This window comes from Python bivittatus, unplaced genomic scaffold, assembly GCF_059951505.1.
Source record: "Python bivittatus isolate LINGU-HERP-01145 unplaced genomic scaffold, Pbiv_v1 ctg000190_np1212, whole genome shotgun sequence".
NCBI classification, from domain to species: Eukaryota; Metazoa; Chordata; class Lepidosauria; order Squamata; family Pythonidae; genus Python; species Python bivittatus.
The window spans coordinates 3,988,463-4,011,454 of record NW_028277042.1 but is presented as its reverse complement, the minus strand read 5'-3'; the positions used below and the strand labels follow the sequence as shown (position 1 = coordinate 4,011,454).

Genomic DNA, 22,992 nt, shown 5'->3' with positions numbered 1-22,992 from the left:
TCCAAGCGGCTACATCAGATGTGGCTATAAGGACAGTTTTATTACAAAAGACTGAAAGTGGCGTGTTGCACCCTTGTGCTTACATTTCTCGGAAGTTTACATAGACTGAGAGACACTGGTTAGTGTGGGAAAAGGAAGCCTTTGCCATATGGTGGGCACTAATGACTTGGAGGCATCTGTAAGAAGGGTCATCTCTGTAAGGTTTACCCCATTCATCTCAGAGAAACTCTCATGACGCGTGTGTTCAGCAAAGGAGTTTACTCAAGCGTAACATAAGTAAGTACAGACAAAGCCAGGATTGGCTTGGCATAGCTTACATAGTATTTTATAGTTCCCCCATTCCTACGCTTTTCCCCATTGCTTAGTTACAGATTACCCTCAGTAATCCCCCCTCGCCCAAATGGCAGATTCAGTCCAGGGCTTTTGTCTTTCTGATTGCCGTCTATGGGTTGTGCTGTTGTTATCTTTGTTGGTTTCCCTGTTTGTGCGCAAAGCTGGGAGTTCTCAATTGCTCATTGATTGCTTTGCTTCAGTGTCTCTGTGTATTCCTTTGTCTACAGCGCTCGAGGGAAGCCGGCGCTGATACAAAGTATCCACTTGCAGTTTGAGTTAAGCACCGCCATCTGCCAGTAATCAGTTCGTGCTTTCACTTCCCCTTTTTCTCTGCTAGCCCCTGGACGGTGAAATTGACTAGGCAAAGCTGAGCAGTGCCTTTGCCATGCCATGCCATGCCATGCCATGCCATGCCTTGCTGGATGAATCTCACATACCGCCCCCCTGAAGAGAAACCCCTCCTTTACCTTGGTTTGCCAAGCTGCTTCTTGTAAAAGTCCTTGACCAGTTTGGGCGTCCTAGCGTGGGACTTGTTTACCCACTCACTGTACACTCTCGGGAAGTGTTTCCATTGTACTAGCAGCTGGATCTGGCCCTTGTGTTTCCTGGCATCCAGGATTTGTTTTACTTCAAAGTGTCTACCCCATCGACCATGATCAGTGCTGGGGCTGGCTTGTCTCTATACCAGTCACTGGACAGTCATTGCGGCTTCAGCAGTCTGCAATGGAAGACTGGATGGATCTTCCAGAGTGCTTTTGGGAGCTTCAGCTTGACGGTCACTGGGTTTATTATCGCGACAATAAGGAAAGGACCCACAAATTTCGGGCTGAGTTTTTTACACACTTGATGCGTCTTTAGGTTCTTTGTGGACAGGTACACCTGGTCCCCTACTTTCCATTGCCACTTGGGGAGTCACTTGCGGTCAACGTATTTTTTGTAGTCCGCTCTGGCTTTCTGCAGCGCCGTTCAGACTGCCTGCCTCAAGGCGTCTGTCTGGGTGAACCAAGTGTCCAATCAGCCAATCCAGGACGCCAGTTAGAGCAGCTGGGGCATGGCGATGAAGTCTTGCCTGGTTGCCCCCTTGAATGGGGTGAAGCCGGTGCTTTTGTGGACTGCATTGTTATATGCTACCTCCGCAAACGACAGCAGCTCTGCTCAGTCGTCTTGCTGGTAGTCCACATAGCACTGTAGGTACTGCTCCAATCCCCCATTAAGACATTCCATGGCCCCATCCATCTACAGATGCGCCACCAAGGAGAGGGCTTGCTGAGTCCCCACTTACCAAAACCATGCAATGAAGTTCCCCCCCGATCGCTCATGACTCATCGTCATCGGGGGGCACCGTGCAATTGATACACATGCTGCATGAACATCCACGCCAGCCTCTCCTCTGTGGGGACTCACCGACAAGCCACAAAGTGTACTTGTTTGGAAAACAAGTCCATCGCTACCCAAAATAGCCATCTTCCCCTTGCTCTTGGGTAACTCCACAATAAAGTCCATGGCGATTTCTTGCCAACGGCCGTCTGATGTCACTACAGGCTGGAGGAGACCCCGGGGCTTCCCCTTGCTCCCTTTGGCTGTTGCACAAATCGGGCAGCTTGTTATGTATGCTCCCACGTCCTTTCGAAGGCTCAGCCACCAAAACTGCCTCCGTATTAGATGGAGGGTTTTTACAACCCCATAATGGCCCATGTTCTTATTATTATGGGCTCTTTCCATCACCTCCCTTCAGCAACCCGTAGGTATGTACAGCTTGCCCTCGAGCCACCACAGTCCCCCATGTCCCATTAAAGAGTCTTTGTTCACTGCCAACCAAGAGTCTTGCTCACCGGCTTCTCGGAAAGTCCATTGGTGTCCTGGCGCTGCGTTGCTTGGCTGCTTGCTCATTTGGCTGCGCATCACAGCTTTTGCAGCCAACCGGGTCATGGGGATGACCAAGTCCACCACCTCCTCCCGCTGGCTGGTGTGTTGGGACATGCGGGACAGTCCGTCCGCTAAGAAGTTCTTTTTCCCTGAGATGTGTTTGAGGTCGAAATTAAATCATCTGATGTATTGGGACCAGCGCGCCTGCTTGGGCGAAAGCTTCCATGGGGTCCTGAGTGCCTCAAGGTTCTTGTGGTCTGTCCACACCTCGAATGGCTGGCTCACTCCCTCCAGTAGGTGTCTCCAGGTAGACAGGGCCCATTTTATAGTGAACGCTTCCTTCTCCCACACCATCCACTGCCTTTCTGTCTTGGTCAACTTTCATGAGGCGTAGGCGCACAGGTGGAGGGCTTCCTCAGGTCCGGGCTGTAGAAGGACCGCTCCCGTCACCACGTCGGTGTCCACCTGGATTACGAACCGCTGGTCCGGATTGGGGTGACAGAGGATGGGCTCTGCGGTGAACCTTCGTTTTAGGTCCCTAAATGCCTCTTGACACTCCGGGGTCCATGCAAGGGGCATGCTGGGTTTGGGGGGTTTGCCACTGCCCCGAGTCTTAAGTAAGTCCGTTAATGGTAGGGCGACTTGAGCGAAGTTCGGAATGAACTGCTGGTAGAAGTTAGTGAACCCCAAGAAGCTTTGGAGCTGCGTCTGGGTCTGCGGCACTTCCCCCCCAGTATATCCTTTACTTTCTCCAGGTCCATCTCCACACCCCTGCTGGATATTCGATACCCAAGGTAGTCTAGTTCCTCTCGATGGAACTCATACTTTGAAAGCTTGGTGTACAGCTACGTTTTTAACAGCCTTTGGAGCACAGTGCACACTAGTCTCACGTGCTCTGTCAGGATCTTGGAGTATATTAGGATGTTGTCCAGGTAGACAAGGACACCCCGGTAGAGAAGATCATGCAGCACCTCATTTATTAATTGCATCAACACCCCGGGGGCTCCTTTTAACCCGAACGGCATCATGCAGAACTGGAAACTTCCAAGTGGGCAATTGAAAGCAGTTTTCTATTCATGCCCCATGCATATCCAGACCCTGAAGTATGCCTCTCGCAAATCCAGTTTTGTGAATATTTTCCCCTTGGACAGATGGGACAGTAGTCCTTCATCAGGGGAAGGCAGTAGTGGTATTCGGTACTTATGGAGTTCAGCCCCCGGTAGTCCACGCACAGTCTTAGCAAGCCGTCTTTCTTTTCTTGGAATAACACTGGAGCCACCAGGGGGGACTTCACGGGTTGGATGAATCCCCGCTTCAAGTTCTTGTCCACAAATTCCCTTAGGGCACGCATCTCCTTCCCTGACAGGGAGTACATCTTAGGCTTAGGCAACCTGGCCCCGGGCTCTAGCTCTATGGTGCAATCACTGGATCTGTGGGGCAGGAGTTGATCCGACTCTGCTTCGCCAAATGCCACAGTCAGGTCGCGGTAAGGGTGGGGGATGCTCTTGATGTCCCCCAGCTTCTCTGCCCTGATACAAGTGCCAGGTGTATCAAGCAGTGGGTGCACCCGGAGTCTAGTAACGCCTGCAGGTTAACCTCAGCCCCCGACCTCACTCCCTAGAGTGGACCTTCACCCACATGGGTGGGTAGTCCTCGCTCACCATTGAGTCTTTGCATCTCGGCCCTTCTGCCCACACTGGGAAGTCATTCAGTGCGGGCTGCGCTTGTTTCCCACAGGCACTGCCTCTTCCCCCGATGACGTCATCTCAGGGGTGGACCAGCTGGTCCCACTGCGCTGTCACAGCTGCCCCCACTCCTTTCCATGGTCGGTCAGGAGCGTGCCGCCCAGGGGGTTTCGGGGCCCTGGCATTTACGTGGGGTGGAGCCCTATCCTGCTCTGATGGACATTGCACCACCCAATGGTCCTCCGCACTGGTAACATAGGCCCGTTTTCTTTTGCACCTCTCGCCCTCCTACGGTCTGCCGCTGGCTGCTCCACTTCTCCTCCGTGGTTGCCTCACCTGGTTCAGCTTTGACCAGCTTTTGATGCCTCATCCGTTGCTTAATCTGCTGCCACGCAGCCTCTGCCATCCCGGCCAACCCAGATCCACTCCTTTAGCATTGTCGGGTCATCCTGGCCGAGCACCTGCTCTAGGATCTCTGGGTTGAGCCCCTTTTTGAAATAGTCTGTTTTCAGGGATTCTGGCCAATCGGTGAGTTTTTCTGCTAGGCACCAGAACTCTAGGGCATAATCGGCCACCAATTTCTCCCTTTGTCTCAGGCATCAGATGTCGTCTCTGGCCTGCCTGGCACTCAGCGTGTCCTCAAATCTATCCCGGAGTGCCTGCATGAACTCCAGGAAATTCTCTAGCTCTGCTGCGTTTGCATCATATAGGCAGACAACCCAAACAGCTGCTTAGCCTTCCAGCAAGTTAGCCACATAAGCGACCCGCTCCCCATCGTTAGAGAAAAGGTGGCCACTCCATTTCATGAAGTTCCTCACTTGTGTAAGGAAACAGGGCAGTTGCTCGGGATCCCCCAAGAACTTTCTGGTTAGGCCTTGGAGTCACAGCGCATCTGCCGCCTGTCAGTCTCCTGATGCCCTGACCCCTAGGCGCATCCCTGGAGCCGGCTGGGACACAGGACCAGCGTTGGCCTCACCCAACTCCTCTGCCTGTGGTTCTACTGCGGAGGCCTCAATTCCTTAAAGTTTGGCCTGTAGCATCACCTGGACAGCCCCCAACTGCTGCTGGAAGTTGACCTCCAACTGGATCACACATTCCTCCAATTCCCGGGTTTTGGATCCCGAGCCATGGTTCATCGTGACTCCCCATCCTGCAGACCCGTCAGGCCCCATGCCGATGCCCAATGACCACCTGGCATCCTCTGGTGCTCTCTCACCTGTGCCCCCATGCCCCTCGCTCTGGGCCAGACCTGCCTTCGCACCTTTGGGCTTGGGCTTCTCATTGCATCGCTGGCTCGTGGCATCTCCATCGCTGGCCATCTTGATCAGAGTCAATAGGCTTGGAATACTCGGCTGCCCTGCAAATGAAATTGTGAATGCCCCTCGGTGAAACCGGTTAATGCTCAGAAGGGAACCCTGGCTTTATGTAAGGTTTACCCTGTTCGTCTCAGAGAAACTCTCCTGACACGTGTGTTCAGCAAAGGAGTTTACTCAAGCGTAATGTAAGTAAGTACAGACAAAGCCAGGATTGGCTTGGCATAGCTTACATGGTATTTTGTAGTTCCCACATTCCCACACTTTTCCCCATTGCTTAGTTACAGATTACCCACAGTAATCCCCCCTCGCCCAAATGGCAGGTTCAGTCCAGGGCTTTTGTCTTTCTGATTGCCGTCTATGGGTTGTGCTGTTGTTATCTTTGTTGGTTTCCCTGTTTGCGCACAAAGCCGTGAGTTCTCAATCGCTCGTTGATTGCTTTGCTTCAGAGTCCTGCACATTCCTTTGTCTACAGCGCTCGAGGGAAGCCGGAAGTATCCACTTGCAGTTTGAGTTAAGCACCACCACCTGCCAGTAATCAGTTCATGCTTTCACTTCCCCTTTTTCTCTGCTAGCGCCTGGGCAGTGAAATTGACTAGGTGAAGCTGAGCGGTGCCTTCACCATGCCATGCCATGCCATGCCATGCCATGCCATGCCATCTGAATCTGACAATCTCACCCTTTTGAAGTCTGGACTGATCATAAAAATTTAGAGGCTATAAAGTCTCTGAGGAAATTATCCCCAAAGCAAGTCAGATGGGCTCAGTTTTTCAGTCAGTTTAATTTTACTTTGAAATATATTCCCAAGGGGAAAAAACTTCCTGGTTGATGCACTCTCTTGGGTACCACAGCACAACAGCCAGCGAGAGGAAGTAGTCACCACCATTGTTCCATTTTCCCAGAGAGGAATGGTAGTTCTTACTAGAGCTCAAGGTAAATATCAAGAGTGCAAATCAGAGGGAGATTTGTTGAATGAGTTAAATAGTAAATTGCCAGAGGATGAGTGGTTTCAAAAGAATAAAGAATCTTTGACAAATGAAGATGGAGCATGGTGGGTAGGTGGCAAGTTGTATGTCCTAGCTGAATCCAGGAAAATGATCATAGAACGAGGCCATGACAGTAAAACAGCTGGCCATTTTGGTTTTGTAAAGATTTTACACCACCTACAAAGGCAATTTTGGTGGCCATTTATGAGAAAAGACATAGCAGAGTATGTAGTTAGCTGCCCAACATGTGCTATGGCAAAAAGACAAGGAGGGAAACCAATGAGCCTTTTACAACCAGTAGTGAACTCTGAGAAACCTTGGAAACAAATTGCTATGGACCTTATTGTTGAGCTATCTGAAAGTGAGAAGAAAACAGTGATTTGGGTAGTGACTGACTTGTTTTCAAAACAAGCCCATTTTGTGGCATGCGTTTCTACTCCAACTGCAGGGAAGTTGGCCAAAATGTTTATACAGCATATCTATAGACTGTATGGGGCCCCTGACCAGAACATTAGCAATCACGGAGTCCAGTTCACTTCAAAGTTCTGGAAGGCGTTCATGAAACTAATTAGATCAAGTCAAGCCCTGAGTTAAAGTAACCACCCCCAGATGGATGGTGCTTCTGAACGTTTGAACTCTGTATTGGAACAATATTTAAGATGTTTTGTAAATTATCAGCAGGACAATTGGGCGGAACCCCTACCACGCTGTGCATCAGGGCACTTGGTTTACCCCGTTCAAAGTAGCTACCGGGCAGGATTTTGTGGCTATCCCAGAACTTCCCCAGGAATCCACTCAAGTAGCCTCAGTAGACAAATGGATTAAACAAATGACAGATACTTGGCCAATACTTAGAGCGGCATTACAAGATCCCAGACAGGATTACAAAAAACATGCAGATCGCAAGCAGTCCCATGAAAAGGAATGGAAAGTAGGAGACAAAGTGTGCTTATTGACCAAATACTTCAAAACACTGCAACCATCAAAAAAGTTGGGACCGAAATTTGTGGGACCTTTTATAGTAGAAAAGGTCATTAACCCTGTTACAGTTTGACTACGGTTACCTAAAAATCTGAAGCGGATTCACCCAGTCTTCCATTGTAGCCTTCTAAAACCTTACAAAGAATCACCAAAGTGACACGTTGCACAGCCTCCACCAGACCCAATAATAATTGAACGCAAGCAGCATTTCGAAGTAAAAGAGATTTTAGATTCCAAAAACATAGAGGAGACATACGATTCCTCATTCAATGGAAACATTTTCCCAAATCACAATGCAAGTGGGTAGCGAGAAGGCATGTGCAACTGCCAGTTAATTAAAGACTTCTACAAAAGATACTCTGACAAACTGAAATAACAGATTTGTTCATATTGTAAAATTGTATATATGTTTTATTTCTCTCTATCTAATCTTTCTACTGGTCATTTCCCATGAAGTCTGGAATTAATCTCTTTTTCCAGAGGGATGGCATGTCAGAATCCTCGCAATCAGTCAAGTGCCTTGCTAGTTTTCTTGCTTCATTTCTGCCATTACAGTGATGGGGAAGAAAGGGGGGAAGGTTGGGAGGTTAGCCAATAGGTCCAGATGGACCGTTAGCTGGTTCTCAGGAATGCCCAAGGTCATACCAACATGAGACCTGGAGAGAAACTTAGACATGCGCAAGAGAGACTCAAAGACAGAAGGGGGGAGGTGAAATGGGACAGAAGGGGGGAGGTAAAATGGGAATGAGGTAAAACTAAGTTTTGGCGTGTGCAGGACTCAGTTCCAGCTATTGCCTTAGAGCTGTGCACTACTTTCCAATAAATGAATTCTTTGAACCTGCATTGATTTCAATGGGAGTTGCTTTCATTGGGAAATGAGTCCCACAGTTCTTACATTATCCCACAAATTCAGCTTTTGGCAGCCTTGAGGGGAACCTGCAATTATATGCGGGAACGACCTTGGGAGACAGGGAGAAGAGCCATAGCCAGGGGTGTCAGATTCAGCTGGCGCGGCATGGCTGGGGACTTGCCCAGCCGCGCTGAGTCAGTTCCACCACCCGAGCGCAAGCAAAGGAAAAAGGGGAAGTGGGAAAATCGCAAACTGATTAAAGGGCCAGGTGGGACCGCTTAACTAAAACTGCAACCGGATATTTTGTATCAGCACAAATTGGCCTCGGCCACCATAGACAAAGGACTTAGCAGCGGCCTGAGGCAAACCAATCAGCGTGTGATTGGGAAACCCCGCCTTTGCGCGCAACAGAAAGACCCAATGAAGACTACGCCAGCAGGGTAAAGCAATCAAGAAACAAAAGAACTGAACTGAATCTGCCATTTCAGTGAAGGGGGGATTACTGGGGGTGATTTGTAACCCAGCAACGGAGCAAAACGCGGGAACGGGGGAACTATAAATTGTATTGTAAGATGTGCCAAGCCAGTCCTGGCTTTCTCTGTAATTACGAATGTTACACTTGAGTAAACTTCTTTGTTGAACACACGTGTCACGAGAGTTTCTCTAGTCCAACGGGGTAAACCTTACAAGGGGAAGTGTGGCTTTCACCTTGGCCAGGCTAGATGCACAGCCCTCATCAGTCCCCGTTGGATGCCAAAAGAATACTCCGGTGCCCCAGCCCATATGCCCGTGTGGGGATGGCCCAGTAGAGTCTGAGCCACAGGCTCCCCTGCTGTTTCCCTCACAGGGACTCTAGGAGGACTCTCATCCAGCCCAGTCAGAGGAGTTTCTAGATTTTATATCATTCTTTCCTGGAACGGCCCTGGATTCTCATGCCAGGAAGAACCACTTCATAAAGCAGCTGTGCGCTCTGCTCTTCTCCAGTCTTCCTTCCAGTAACCTGGAAAAGTGACTTCATCATCCTCATAAACAAGACTGATCATCCACTGGATCATTTGGCATAAGATAGCACTTTATTTGTATTTCTGAAAAAGATTTTAAGTAGTGAAGTTGAAGTAGAGATGATCGCTGACGATTGCAGAGTGTCAAGTCCACAATGTCCAAAACCCAATTCAGAAGCATTCTCACGCAACCAGGCTTGGTTCAGAAAAATACTTATTTATTACGTGGTACATGTAGCTTGCAAACAGAACATTGCTAAAACTAAAGCCTTGGGTAAACTTCCCTCTATTTATCCCCCCTCCCCTTATTGCCTGGCGTCTCCTCTCCTCCTGGTGGTGACCTCTTTCCTTCCTCCCCCTCCTACCTGAGCTCCTTCCTGGCCCTTTGGGCCCCAGCTGCCTTGCCGGCAATCAAGCTAGTCTAAATTGCCCATATATGGATAAGCTGCTTCCCAGCTCCCATTACAAGCTTTAACACAACCCCCCCCCCCAAAGTTTCAAGTGGCAGAAACAAATCAATCCAACTCCCAACGAATGCAATACAATGGAAATCAACAACAGTTGGGTGATGCAGGTTCTGACATGCTGCCTCCCCCCCCAAAAAAAGAAACCCTCTTCACCATGATGGCCTGGAACCCTAGAAATAAGGGGGGGGAAAGGAATTGGAATTATGAAGACATACATTCCATAAAGTCCAACCAGTTTATCTGGGTTTGTTAGGATAAATTTTATAAAAGTCCAAAATTAAGTCAGGAGCTTTAACATGTCTTTTGGAGACCCATTCAGCCAATGATTTAGGGAAATGTTTCCAGTGTACCAAATACTGAATGTCTCCTTTGAATTTTCTAGAGTCCAATCTTTCCCTGATCTCAAAATGTTGTTCTCCCTCAATCATAATAGGTTCAGGAGGGGCCACTGATGGCCTCCATTTATCACATTCCTTGTATGGTTTCAGTAGTTCACTGTGGAAGACAGGATTAATCTTCCTGAGGGTTTGGGGGAGTTTGAAGTGTACAAAAACAGGGTTAATTACTCTATCCACCGTGAAAGGTCCTAGGAATTTATTATCCAGTTTCCTACATGTTCTGGAAGATTTCAGATTCTTAGTAGATAACCACACTTTGTCCCCCACTTTCCACGGTTCATGGGGGGCTCTCTTCTTATCTGCCTGGGCTCTGTAACTTTCTCTGGCTTTTGCAATAGCTTGTTCAGCAATTGGCCACAATTGTCTTATCCTGTTACCCCATTCATCCACTGCTATAACCCCTGTCTGAGCATGAGGAAGTTCAGGTATAGATACAAAATCTTGCCCTGATACAATTTGGAAAGGTGACAGCCCAGTACTGTTGTGGACAGCATTAGTGTAAGCCACTTCAGCATAAGGTAATAAATCCACCCAATTCTCCTGTTGATAGTTAATGAAACATCTCAAATATTGTTCCAACCCCACATGCCTCCTCTCTGTCGCTCTGTCCATCTGAGGATGAAAGGAAGAGCTCAATGCCTGCTTGGCCCCCAAAAGGGTTAAAAATGCCTTCCAGAATTTAGATGAAAACTGGACCCCCCTGTCGCTGACCACTCTTTCAGGACAACCGTGTAATTTGTATATGTGTTGGATAAACAATGCAGCTAGTTCAGGTGCTGAGGGGATGGCTTTGCACGGGATGAAATGAGTTTGTTTACAGAAGAGATCAGTAACAGTCCAAATTACAGTCTTTTTCCTGCTCTCTGGCAGGCCTACAATAAAATCCATGGCTATCTCTTTCCAGGGTCTTGCAGGGCTTGCCACAGTTTGTAACATTCCACGTGGTTTCCCCCCTTGCCTTTTTGCCATAGCATACAGGACAGGTATTTACATATTCCACTACATCTCTTCTGAGAGAAGGCCACCAAAATTGCCTGGGTAATAGATGTAAAGTTTTGACAAAGCCAAAGTGTCCTGCTGTTTTATCATCATGGCCTCTTTGCAGTATCTGCTTACGAGCCTACTGGGGCACCTACAGTCTATCTGCTTTCCACCATGCCCCCTCCTTCTGGGTTAGTTCTTCCTTATTCTCCTGGAACCATTCATCCTGTTCCAGGAATCGATTTAAGTCTGTTGATAACTCTGATTGAAGGAGAGGTTTGGTGGCTATGTGATCTGGTGACCGCAGCTGCCCATTCTGGCTCCCTCCAGTTGGGGATTACAGCTGATACCACCTTCTCCCGCTGGCTATTGTGCTGAGGTAGCCTGGAAAGAGCATCTGCCACAAAATTCCACGTGCCCCCCCCCCGGGATGTATTTTAAAGTGAAATTAAATCTGCTGAAGAATTGTGCCTATCTTATTTGTGTAGGGCAAGTGTTCTCTATCTTCATACTTCAGGCTTGATTTGTTTCCCAGAACCCTGTCTATTTCCTTCCAGCATTTCTCTGAGGAACCAAGAATTCAGTTACCTTCTGGAAAATATTTCAGTGACACCATGTAGACATGGTTGGTATACTTCCCAGTAAAGTGACCAGCAGAAGTGATGACATTACAGCTCACTGACTTCCCAGCCATGATACTGACTTCCCAATGCAGGACTCTTCCCCATTTGTCATAACTACTATTATGCCTGTTACTTGAATATTAGTAGTCATGAAGACTGTTTCATAATTCTTTACCTTGGATCTCTGGAAAGGCCATCAAATAGAGCAATTCCCACAGACGTGTTCCTGCCATTGTCACTGTTCCAGCCAAGAATAAATCAAACAGTAAAATTCGTAGTTGCTCTTCTTCAAAACTTGAACCTTTCCTCTCTGCCTTTTGTTAGTTAACACAAAGAATGTTGTTAGAATCAAATGGAAAAGGGATCTTCTCCCGCTCATGTCTTCTTTTTAATACAGTTGATAACATCAATTTAAAAATGGGTTTTCATTCTAAAAACTAAGCCTAAAATGGGAAAGGAAAGAGGGAGAGGAGAAACCAGCATGTTCTTCCAGTGACAATCCATCGTGATAGATAGAGTTCAGGGAGAAGATGAGAGTCCCTCAGAACTGGCAAAGAGGACTTTCTTCCTTGTCCTCCCTCTGCTGCATCCTGATGGACAGATCTATGTTAGCTGGCTGGGTTTGCACAACATGCAAAGCAAAGGCACGTAGCTCCGCTCACACATCATGTCCGACAGGCAAAAAGTGGACTTGGCACAACATCTAGAAAAGTCACTGGATCCTTGTTTTTGTTGTACTTTCACGAGGTGTAATGTCAGGAAAACAGATTCAAGATGAGAGGAAAAGAAAACAATGCAAAACCAACAACAAGAGACTGAGAAAACTACCTTCTGCATTTCTTCCAAATACGCATCAGTGAAATCCCGGGGTTCTCCAGGAACCAGGGTTGCCTTGTGCTCCTCCATCTCTTTTTCAATGAAAGCTTCTACTTTCTTTGCAGTTGTTAGTATTCTCTGATGGGGCAGGGGAAGCCTCCTCACTAAGGGCACCGTGTTGTAAAGCTGCCAGCAAACAGAAGAAAAGCCAACTTGATTAATTCGACCATAATAGAGACTTCTCTGTACAATGTATTGAGCAGGGGAAAAAATCCTTTGCCTTGTAAAAGTTCGATATAAATATTTCTTATTCACAAATTGATAGGGACCCAAACATCCAAACAAGGTAAAATTTCAATACAGAAATTTGCCCTAATTAAATTTGGAAAATCGCAGGCTTGAACCAAATCACTCAGAGGGAGCCTTCACCCAGTGTCCTGGCACTCTGATGAGATGCTGTTCTAATTGGAAGGAAAATCAGAAATTCTTCAGGATTTGTGAGACATGGAAATTCAAGTTCTCACTAGTTCTGCATTAATTCTGAACATTCATCTGGATTCTTGTTAAGGATACCAAGGCCCAGGGTCCCACTGCCATTTCAGAACTTTGATGTATCTCGTGCAGCAGAGTTTTGAGGAAGGCGTTGTCATATTCAAAACGTTTCCCAAATATTATGGTAAAAATTATGTTGGCGGCCGCAATGTCCACAAAGTCATAAGGATCAAAAGGTACACCTGTGAAATAAAACAAAAGGAAATATATCTCTATAGTTCCACCCTCCTGCATGTTCTTTTAGGGGAGTCACAGTATGCTATCCCTTAAGCAGCTTTACTGGTTGCCGAGGCATCATTGGAAGACCACAAAATAAGTCCACTATAGATTCTGGTTCTGTGATCAGCTCACCATGAACTTTGTGGCAAAAGAGTGACCAAGATCAAATGCTGCCTGCTATTCTCAATCTTTTTCTAACAAATAAGAATCATGCTGAAATTTTTAAAAACTGCATCAAAAAGTGTTACCACGCGAGATAGGTCAGACAAGTAGCAGAATTGGAAGTACCAGCTCTACCTAATGTGCAAGGAAAACGACTGCTTGGGACTATCAATGCAGACAATATGTCTACGACATTATCATTACCATATAACTTTTGGGGCAGCAACAATAATTAGGTGACAGGCTCCATACATGGAAGGAGGTGGTGAATGAACAGTCAACAAATGCATTTCTCCTAAGGAAATGTTGGTGCTCTTCAGTGATTCAGAACCTGAGTAATCCTTGAAAATTCTGCTTTCCATCATGAACTGCTAAATATGTATTCTTAGTCCAATCTCAATTTGTTGCTATGTTGGACTTAACTCCATTGCAAACATATCCTGGTAAGCATTGCCAGTAGAGATGATTGCCTTTTAACCCAACACTTCTGGAGATCACTGCACTGAGGAAAGGCAACTAGGCCATCACAGAGGCAGCATAGAGCATGGTGGGAGGTAAGCCCAGTGAAGGATGGCAAGGAGCTTTCCATGAAAACAGAGGTTGGCAACCCGGTATGTTTCTTAGGTTAGCCGTTTTATATATGATGACTCTCCCCCGCCCCCCGCCCCCAATTTTCTATGAAGATCCAAAAGCATTCTCAGAATTCTAATTAACAGCTTCCAGCCAAGGAAGTTACAGGACTCCTGCTTTACAAATATGACAAACACAGAGACAAAATGAACAAAGTGTCTTAGAATCTTGTGAAACCAGAGTCCTGAGCTTCTCCCACCCTACATCAATACACACACGCTGTGGTCAATTTGGAGGTCAACTGAATTGTTTCCTCTGGAAAAAGAATCAACACTGAAATGACAATTCCCCAGCCATCCCATGCTGTCCCAGGAGAGCTTACTTGTCTTTTCAGTGAACGCCTCAATCAAATAAGTTGCCTCCTCCAAGATCTTTTGCTCCATTGATTTTTTGCCCACTCCAAAGTGTCTGAGAAGCATCAGTGAAAACCTCCTTTGCTCCTTCCATACTTCACCGTACTTTACTGCCAGTAAACCTAAAAAATAATCCAACAGTCATTCACCCATATCTTTTTTATAGGTAGCGATTGTTTGATTGATTTTTAAAACAAAGTTATATTTTCAAGAATGATAGTATCAGTAAATCCTCAGAAAGTTACTAAAGTTATACATTTAAAGCTCAATTAATAAAACATAAGCATACCAAGGAAAATACCTTGAGTAGTTGTTTTATGGCATAAGAAAGAAGTATGATTTTTTTCAGCAGAATGCCAAAATCTGTACTATATTGTAATTCATCAATGTTTAAAAAGAAAAAAGAAGAAGGGAGCTAATTCTAACATTTAGAGATTATTCCTTCTCTTACTGGAAACTTTTGGTCAGCACTCCAGAATGCAGAGGACAAGAAGAGAATAGAAATCTTTATTGTCATTGTACTACTTGTACAATGAAATTAAATGCCACCCCAGTGCAGCTTTAAAAATATAAAAACCATAGAACACATAAAACACATAACACACATAAAACATGAAACATATAACACAACCTTCACATTCCATATTGCACAACCCCTGATGCTGCATTAATACAAGGGATATTGGTAGCTGGATAACAACTGTGAGGCAGCTGGCAGTAAGGAAAAAACACCTCTGTAAGAGATCACTAAACATTCAGCAGTTGTATACCACCCCTGGCTGCAGAGCTAACATTATAAAGAGCTTTAGTAATGAGTGCACAATAGGAACATGAGAAGAGAGGAGAAACTCCACAGGTGCAGCTGGCGAGCTGTGTGCAAACAGTGCGCATGAGCAAGAATCAGGGAATAAATGATGTAAGGACACTGAAAGTGATAAGGATGGCACGTGCAGGGGTCTCTTTAGTATCCCAAAAGAGCGTAGCTATAGAGTGGAGGCCAATGCAAACGCATCTCTGGACTGAGCATTCCACCTTCTGCGTAGCTCATTGCTTTGGGGCTGCAGGAAGTACAATTTATGACTTTGTTTTTCACCTGTTGCAAGAATGTATAAAATCCCATTACCTTGAAAGCTCTTCTGCCTGCTCTGGAAATTATACATGGGCACCTTACTCTGCGCAGAATAAACACTTTATTCTATCCACCCTGGTGTGTTTATTGGGTAAAGACTTCCTAGAACCCCCCAGAGTTCAGAGGACAACAGAGATGATGATGGATAACTTGGGGTCTTCCCAAGACCAAACAGGCATTTGGAGAAGAAAAAAAAGGTTTGGAAATTATATTCAGTTACCTTTTTCTTATTGATGATGTCCAGAATAGGAAAGTCTGCCCTGCCAGCAAATTCTGTGCCTTTTATCACGAGGACCTCTTTTGCTGAAGGAAATCCATGAGTAAAGACTGCAGGTATTCCTCCAAGATAAAGACTGAAGACGGGACCATATTTTTTGGCTAACTGAAATGAAGTAGCCAGGATTAGCGTAGAGGCCTGAGGAAATTAGTTGGGACCAAAGACTTCAATTTTGCAACATAAAGCATCGTGAAGGCTGAGACTGAGAAATTTACCCGGAGCTCCATCCTACTCGATTCCCCAAAGTGTTCGGCTAATACTTCTTCCTATTCATGTGTGTGGGTAACTGTAAGCATTCTATACACAAAACTTTAATGGGACCCCTTAACACGGGAATGATTTTTATCGTATCTGGCAGACGTGCAGAATGATTTTCTTGGACAAGTAGTTTTCTTAGAAGAAATGTTGGAACCAAGCTACAGTGTTACAACATGAAGGAAGGGACTGAGCGATTACACATAGTTCCACGGGGTGCCTCCCCGCAAATGTTCAGCCACTCCCCTTTTCCCTTCATTTTTTTTTAGTATAAATTTTATTATGCTTTCAAAAAAAGTTAAAATAAACTTTTAATAAATGGGAGGGCTTTAAAACTTGCTCCCCCACAAGTGAGTTTAGGTAGGTATGCTGACTTTAGAAAAGTCTTACCTTCCAATATAATCTTATGAATAAAGGAGAAAAACATCACAAGAAGGGTTTTTTTTCCTTGTGTTGTCTGATCGTTTCCCAAGAACTGAAAGCCTTGTGAGAAAGGATCAAAGCAGCCCTACCCTAACAAAAGTACAGATAAATGGGACACTAAAGAACACAGAGTCTGGTTGGCCATCCCATATCTCTAAACACCATCTTCCTTTTAATAAATCTGCCAACAAGGCTCTGTGAGAACCCAGCTTGTTTGCAGGTGAGGCACTGCTATGGGACCTGGGAGACCCCCTTTTCCAAGGGCTCAGGGCCTTTGGCCCCACTTGTCTAACAACAGGCCAGAAACACTCAGGGACAACATGGGAAAACTTTTCTTTTGCAAACTCTCACCACTTCTGAACATCCAAACAGCTCCTGGGTGCAAAGGCAAAGTGCAATCTCCAACAATTACCCCCTTATTACCAAAGCTTTTATGTAAAAGCCTCATCGTTAGAGCCTGCTTAAGGGTCCTAAGTACCTTCCTTCAGCACCATCATAACTTCGAATGGTCGCTGAACGACTCGTCTTTAACCGAGGACTACCTGTAATAGATTTGCTGTTTTCCCACCTGTACTTGATTCTTCTATCTCTGCCATCTACTGTATCCTTTATATTCTTTAAAAATATAAAGCAATAAAAAAAATTGGGAGGGGGGAGCAGAGAAAAAATAATTGACTGATTTGGGATTCAGGTGAAACTGAATCATAAGCTACTCATTAAGGCAGACAAACAACATCTTTTTTAGCCTTCTAAAGTACCGGATTTGTCCAGTACTTTTTGGAAGGGGAGGGTTTCCTTTGCATAATTGGAAGTGAACTGAATTCACCTTAAAGAGCAAATGAAGTTCCATTAGGAATTAGGATTCCTCTGTATCAAATGGCTGTTATTTTCACATCCCCATAAGATTCTAAATGTTGTTCTCTAAATCCTGTGGCAAGCAAAAATTGTGTCTCATGCAGAAAAGTTAACAGACACACCCATCTCCTCTCAGTTCTTTCTGCCACACCAAAAATTTTGGCAGATTTACTCCATGGAAGTTTAATCTGAGAGCAAATAAGGAGCTTTACCTGATCCAAGTCCTTCAAAAGGTCCCCATCCTGACCTGAAGCAGATTCCCAAGCAGGGGCAGGGGACAAGGCCCCGGAGGGAAACCTTTGGGACGTCTGCTCTTCCAGAAACAGAGGAATAGCAGGGAAAGAATGACCAGCCAGCTTGAAACAGCCATCTTGAAAGCAGGGAAGCCTCACTCTGTATTTCTCTGCTGCTGTGTCTCTGGCACATCAGCCAGTGATTAAATCTTTCAGGTCTGGATGAAAGGAAAACTTTGAACAGAAGCCAGATTTCACAAGCTGCTGTTTGGCAAGCAGAAAATTAACACCAGGATCCTCAGAAAAAAATTATATGTTGTCAAAATATACCACTGCAAACAAAACGCAACACTGGTTATTCAAATTTAGCGTACCTGGTATCAAGTGCAGTTAAGTATTCAGGTCCCTCCTTCTTACTGATCAAAGAGTCTGGGCACTTCTGGAGTCAACCTTGTAAAAATGCGTGCCTTTTGGGGGTGGTCCAGGAGATCCAAAATGAGGGGTAATGAGTGGTGGTGCCTAATAGCTCCCTGGTTCAGATATCTATAGTCATGAACTGTCTTCAGAGTCCTTCTGCTATCCTGTTCACACAGATTTTAGAAGGCCCCATGACAATTATTAAAAGAAAAAAACTAAACAAATTCTTCTTGGGTAGAAAAAACATTGCTCCAGATGCTGGAGAGTCGGAAGAGTGAATAAATCCTTTGTTTACATTGTCATCCCAATATTCTTTCAGGATGGCTAACTCATGATTAGATATGGGATATTGTCTCCTTGCTGGAATCTGGGCCCCTGACTTCAAATCGATGGTGCACACCTATGCTTGCTTGGGGAGCAGGCAGTTCCCTCTTCCACCCCAAAGACAGCTGCAAAGTCTGAGTGTTGTTCTGTGGAGTTAGGCACGGCGCTGCGCTGTCCCCAGTCAGAATTCATCTTGGTCTCCTCCAAACATCGCTGAGACTCTCCCATGAGAACCACGGAATACTGGCTGTGCTGTAGGCCCTCTGCTGCTGCTGCTGGCTGAGATACATCTATCCCAACTGTTCGGTTAGCTGCATCATGGCATGATGTCAGTTGGTCGTTTGTACATCACCTGTTGTTGGTCTTGTGACAACGTTGAGGTGAAGTATTTGGCAGGCAGTGGCATGCCCTGAGGATCGGAGGCCATTTCCAACTACAAAAGTAAGATCTTCAGCCTCTTTTCAAAGAGAATAAGAGACTTGCAAGACGGATGGCCGCCCTAGAGGCAGACTAGACCAAGAAGTTGATTTCAAAACAAATTACAAGTCTGATTATGCTTCCTCTCTTCCCTCCTTTATATCAATGTGATTTAGAGGGCTTTCTTTCTGAGACACGTTCAGAAACCTTCTTCATTCTTTCTACTTAAGCCATGTTGATGTAATGGTATGTGAGAAAGTCCTTTAGAGATGGGGTGAAGAGATGCTGCCTAGGGAAAGGGCAGATAAGAGAGGGCATAGCCTGCAGCTGCATAATGTGCAGAGCAAGATGCTCAGAAGGGACCCTCCCTAACTTCTCAGGCCGTAAAGGAGACAGCGGGAGATTTGTACTTTCAGACTTGCAAGGTTCTCTTAATGTAGCCATAGAATAAAGTAGAATTAACTCATCTGGTCGTGTTTCCGGTCTGGCCTACATGGGAAGGCTGACAGTGAACTCTTCATCACTTTGCCAGTGGATCTCCCTTATCTCCCTCAAAGTCATCCTCTTTCCTCTCGAAAGTTACATAATTCTGAATAATCGTTAATAAATTGTGCATCATGTCTTTGGTTATATCTTGTGCTTTACCCCTAATAGAGATAATATTTCTTTTTTCCTATTCCTTGTGCCATTCATAAGCCAACCATTTGTCTGGTTGGTTGCCTTTTTCAAAATATATATTGTTTTTTGTAAAATTCAACTTCTACTTAATTTGTTCACGTTGAGTTAATCTCATTAGTGCATGTCGCTTTGATCCTTACTTCTAAATAAAAATTGGGTTAACTTTATGCTTTTTAATAGAATTTTAATTAAGAATTTTAATGACAGTATTAAAACTAATACAAACTAAACTTAGAAAAAGAGAATGGAAAAAAAAAGAATAAAAAGTGCAGGAAAAAGGAAAAGAAAGAGAAGAAAGAGAAAAAAGAATATAATAAAGAAAAAGAAAATAAATCTATAAAGAAGTGACTTTCAACCTTCATCACAACAAGTGTAAACACATTTAATAACTCTTCACCCCCATACAGTTAAACAGATATCTCTTCATCCCACATCCTGTCCCTTATCTAGAGGCAAATCCATAAACCATTAACTTTTCAATCATGGTGTCAGCAAAAACTCCATAAAGGGTTGCCACAACATTTTTATAAAAAGTCTTATTTTAACCTTGATCAAATAAACCCACTTAATATTCCTTCCTTTTTATTCTAAGAGTCTTAATCTTTAATTCAATCAAATGTTGTAGGATTTCATTTCTCTTCAATTCTTTTTTATCCATCACACAGATTTCTTCCAGGCTTTAAAAAGCCTCTTCTGTAAATCCAGTAAGAAAACATTTTCCAGGTTATTCTCTTGGCTTATCATTTGTATTTCCCTTTTAATTTTTAAAATTTCATCCATTTTCTTTTGTATATCCAGTAAAGCGTCCTTTTCCAAATCATTCTCTTGGCCTGTCATTTGTAGTTCCACTTCTGGTACTTTCTCTGTCTTGTCAGATAAAATGTATTCCACATCTGTCATTCTCTCATTAACATCTTTTGGACATAGTCTATCCATGGAAGAGACATCATTACTACCAGTGTGGATACTGTAGTTATTAATTTCTGGCTCTGTTCTTCAAAGATCTCATTTAATGTTTCAGATTTCATAACATTTTATAAGTCCCAGTATTAACTGGGGGGGGAGAGGGTTGTATTTAGGATTTTTATTCTTGTAAGCTGCCCAGAGTCCCCGTGAGTGAGTTGGGTGGCTGTATAAATTGCTTAAATGAATTGCTTAAACAAACAAACTGAAGGGCATTGTTTTGATACACAATTTTACTCTCTCTCATAATGTATGGGCATGCATGTGACAGTGCACTCTATCTTATTTACAAAGGATTAACTTGCTTTGTAAAGAGCACAGCGTTTCTTTCCCCCACCTTATCTCTTTGTTGAATACCTGATTGCCTTCTAAGAGAGCACAGAATTCCCCCACCCCATTTTCTTAAAAGCCATTAGCCAGATGCCTGAAGCCATAAATTAGATCGGTACCAGGCAGAGATTTTGCAACGAGAGAGGTCCTAAATTCCAAAGAAGTTAGGTATTTAAACTTAGATTCACCTCTCTAGGCCCACCTTTACTTTTTCCTGGGTCATCCCAAAATTCCCTTATATGGATATGAGGGGATGTACTATCTGAAATATCTGAATATGCCTATAAAATCTTTGTTGCTTGCTTTGCAAGGTGTGGTTCTGGGCAACATTCCTTGAACCATCCAGGTGGTTTAATTGGCCAGTAAAACCTCTGTTAAAAGCCTCATCTCAAGTCTTCTTATTTGGCTTTACTGAAACTTGGGAAATAAAAGGTGCCATGCAAAACAAACAAACAAATAAATAAATAAATAGACATCAAGAACAGGCTTGTATTTTTTTCCTTCTGCTTAGAATCTTTAATCCCCTCTAGTGTCCAGTTTCAAAAATCATCACTTATTTTTGTTGTGACCTGCAATATCCAGGATAGCCAAAGATATGTTGTCATCTAAATGCTTTTCTCTAAGTCCTGTGGCAAGGAAAAATTGTGTGTCATGTAGAAAAGCTAACAAACAGAGCCATCTCCTCTCAGTGTTTTCTGTAGCTGCAAAAATTTTGGCAGATTCACTCTGTGGAAGTTTAATCTGGGAGCAAATAAGGAGCCTTACCTGATCCAAGTCCTTGGCAAGGTTCCCAATCCTGACCTGAAGCAGATTCCCAATCAGGGGCAGGCGCCAAGGCCCCGGAGGGAAACCTTTGGGACGTCTGCTCTTCCAGAACCAGAGGACTAGCAGGGAAAGAATGACCAGCCAGCTGAAAACAGCCATGTTGAAAGCAGGGAAGCCTCGCTCTCTCTTTCTCTGCTGCTGTGTCTCTGGCAACTCAGCCAGTGATTAAATCTTTAAGGTCTCGATGAAAGGTAAACTTTGCACAGAAGCCAGTTTTCAAAAGTTGCTGTCAGGGAGAAAGCCACATTAAACATGGGAGGTGGACACACCAGAACATGAGTCACTTCAGAGTTCTAAAAGCTTTATTAAATTGTTAGTTTGACAAGCAATAACCAAAACTCAATCATCAACACACAAAGTACCTACTTAAATTCACACTGCAATGTGGACCAACATGAGCAAGCTGTCAGGCAAGACAGCTTGACCAAGTGGTCCCGACCCCCTCTTTGCAATCCTTTTTATCCTCAAAAACTGCAAACCACAGACATGACTCCCAGGATTAGCAACTCATTCAAGTGCTAATCTTACCACACTTCCCTGTTCCATTTGTCCTTTTCCCATCAGCAGTTTGCTTAGTCTTGCAAGTTACCAATTTCCTGTTATTACCCAAAAGGCCATGTTTTAGCTAGCTTGGCTTTTATTAAATGCAATCAAAATTAACATTAAAACATTTAGAAGGCTACTAATAATTTTCCTCTCACAATCCCCACTTCTTGTCCTAAGGACAATATAATATTGAATCAATCTATGCAAAGCCATGTAGCAACACTCCAGTTTAAGATTGGGAAAGGATTCTACGTATTTAAAACCTAACACCTGTGATATAAGATCAAAAAGGGAAAAAACTACTTAAGTTGTTGTAGCATGTTCCGCAATTGTTAATATGGCATTGGGCACTGTCAGACAGCAATTAATTTGGGAAAGGATAAAGCGGGTCATTTTCAGGAGGGTCCTGAGTGGGTTCTACAATGGCAGGCAATCTCCTCATAGAAGCATAGATTGCATCAACCTCTTCCTGCTGAGAATGTCAGGAAAAGGTTGTCCAGGAGGGCACATAAGATAACTCAGAGACTACATCAGGTATGGGAGCATAGAAAGAAATCAGGAGGTATAGAAGGAATTCCCGAGGTTAGAGCACTGGGCATAGATACACTATGGGACCATAAACTGCTGGCTGTTTGCATTATTATGGGAAAATTGTTGCCACCTTGACTGGTAGTAAACATTTTCAAATCATTAAAAAGATAAGATACAACAGAAGGATAATACAAAATATCATGAGAAGGAACATCATAAGGCAGTTTCAGCCTTTCCCAGTGGTAAAACAGCAAGATGTAAAACATGATACAAATTAAGACAAGTGTCAATAATACAACTATTATCCGTTCTGCAGGCATCAGACATTTCCTGATGTAACAGGTTTCCTTTATACATTTTTTTTGGCCTCCATTATAACAGTCAATTAAAATACTGAAAGTCAATCAGCAAAAATGGACTGTCCTTGCAGGGTCATTATAACAGAAGCTGCAGGACAATGGCTGGCTCTAGGGTGAAGGTTATAAGCGGTCTGCGGTCTGAGGAGAGCAGAGGTTACTAGCACTTACTTCCCCATCAGATAAGGCTTCTGCACCTGTTTCCTCAACAATTGTA

At 44.4% G+C, this 22,992-nt stretch overlaps 2 protein-coding genes across 2 annotated transcripts in view; both read right to left on the bottom strand.

Moving 5' to 3' along the window:
• Positions 1 to 5,834: 5,834 nt before the first annotated feature.
• LOC148216471 (cytochrome P450 2J2-like) lies at positions 5,835 to 15,505 on the bottom strand. Its single transcript, XM_088135965.1, has 5 exons — positions 14,186 to 15,505; positions 12,874 to 13,034; positions 12,313 to 12,486; positions 11,660 to 11,798; positions 5,835 to 9,652 (listed from the first exon to the last, which is right to left on the bottom strand). The coding sequence occupies exons 1-5, from the start codon at positions 14,280 to 14,282 to the stop codon at positions 9,567 to 9,569; spliced, it is 657 nt and encodes a 218-aa protein (XP_087992091.1). The 5' UTR covers positions 14,283 to 15,505; the 3' UTR covers positions 5,835 to 9,566.
• A 427-nt stretch (positions 15,506 to 15,932) lies between these two features.
• LOC103064101 (cytochrome P450 2J6-like) overlaps positions 15,933 to 22,992 on the bottom strand; it is a 34,606-nt gene continuing 27,546 nt past the window's right edge. The window contains exon 9 of the mRNA XM_088135955.1: positions 15,933 to 21,568. Within this exon, the coding sequence (XP_087992081.1) occupies positions 21,497 to 21,568 (72 nt within the window). The 3' untranslated portion in view covers positions 15,933 to 21,496. The remainder of the gene's footprint in view (positions 21,569 to 22,992) is intronic.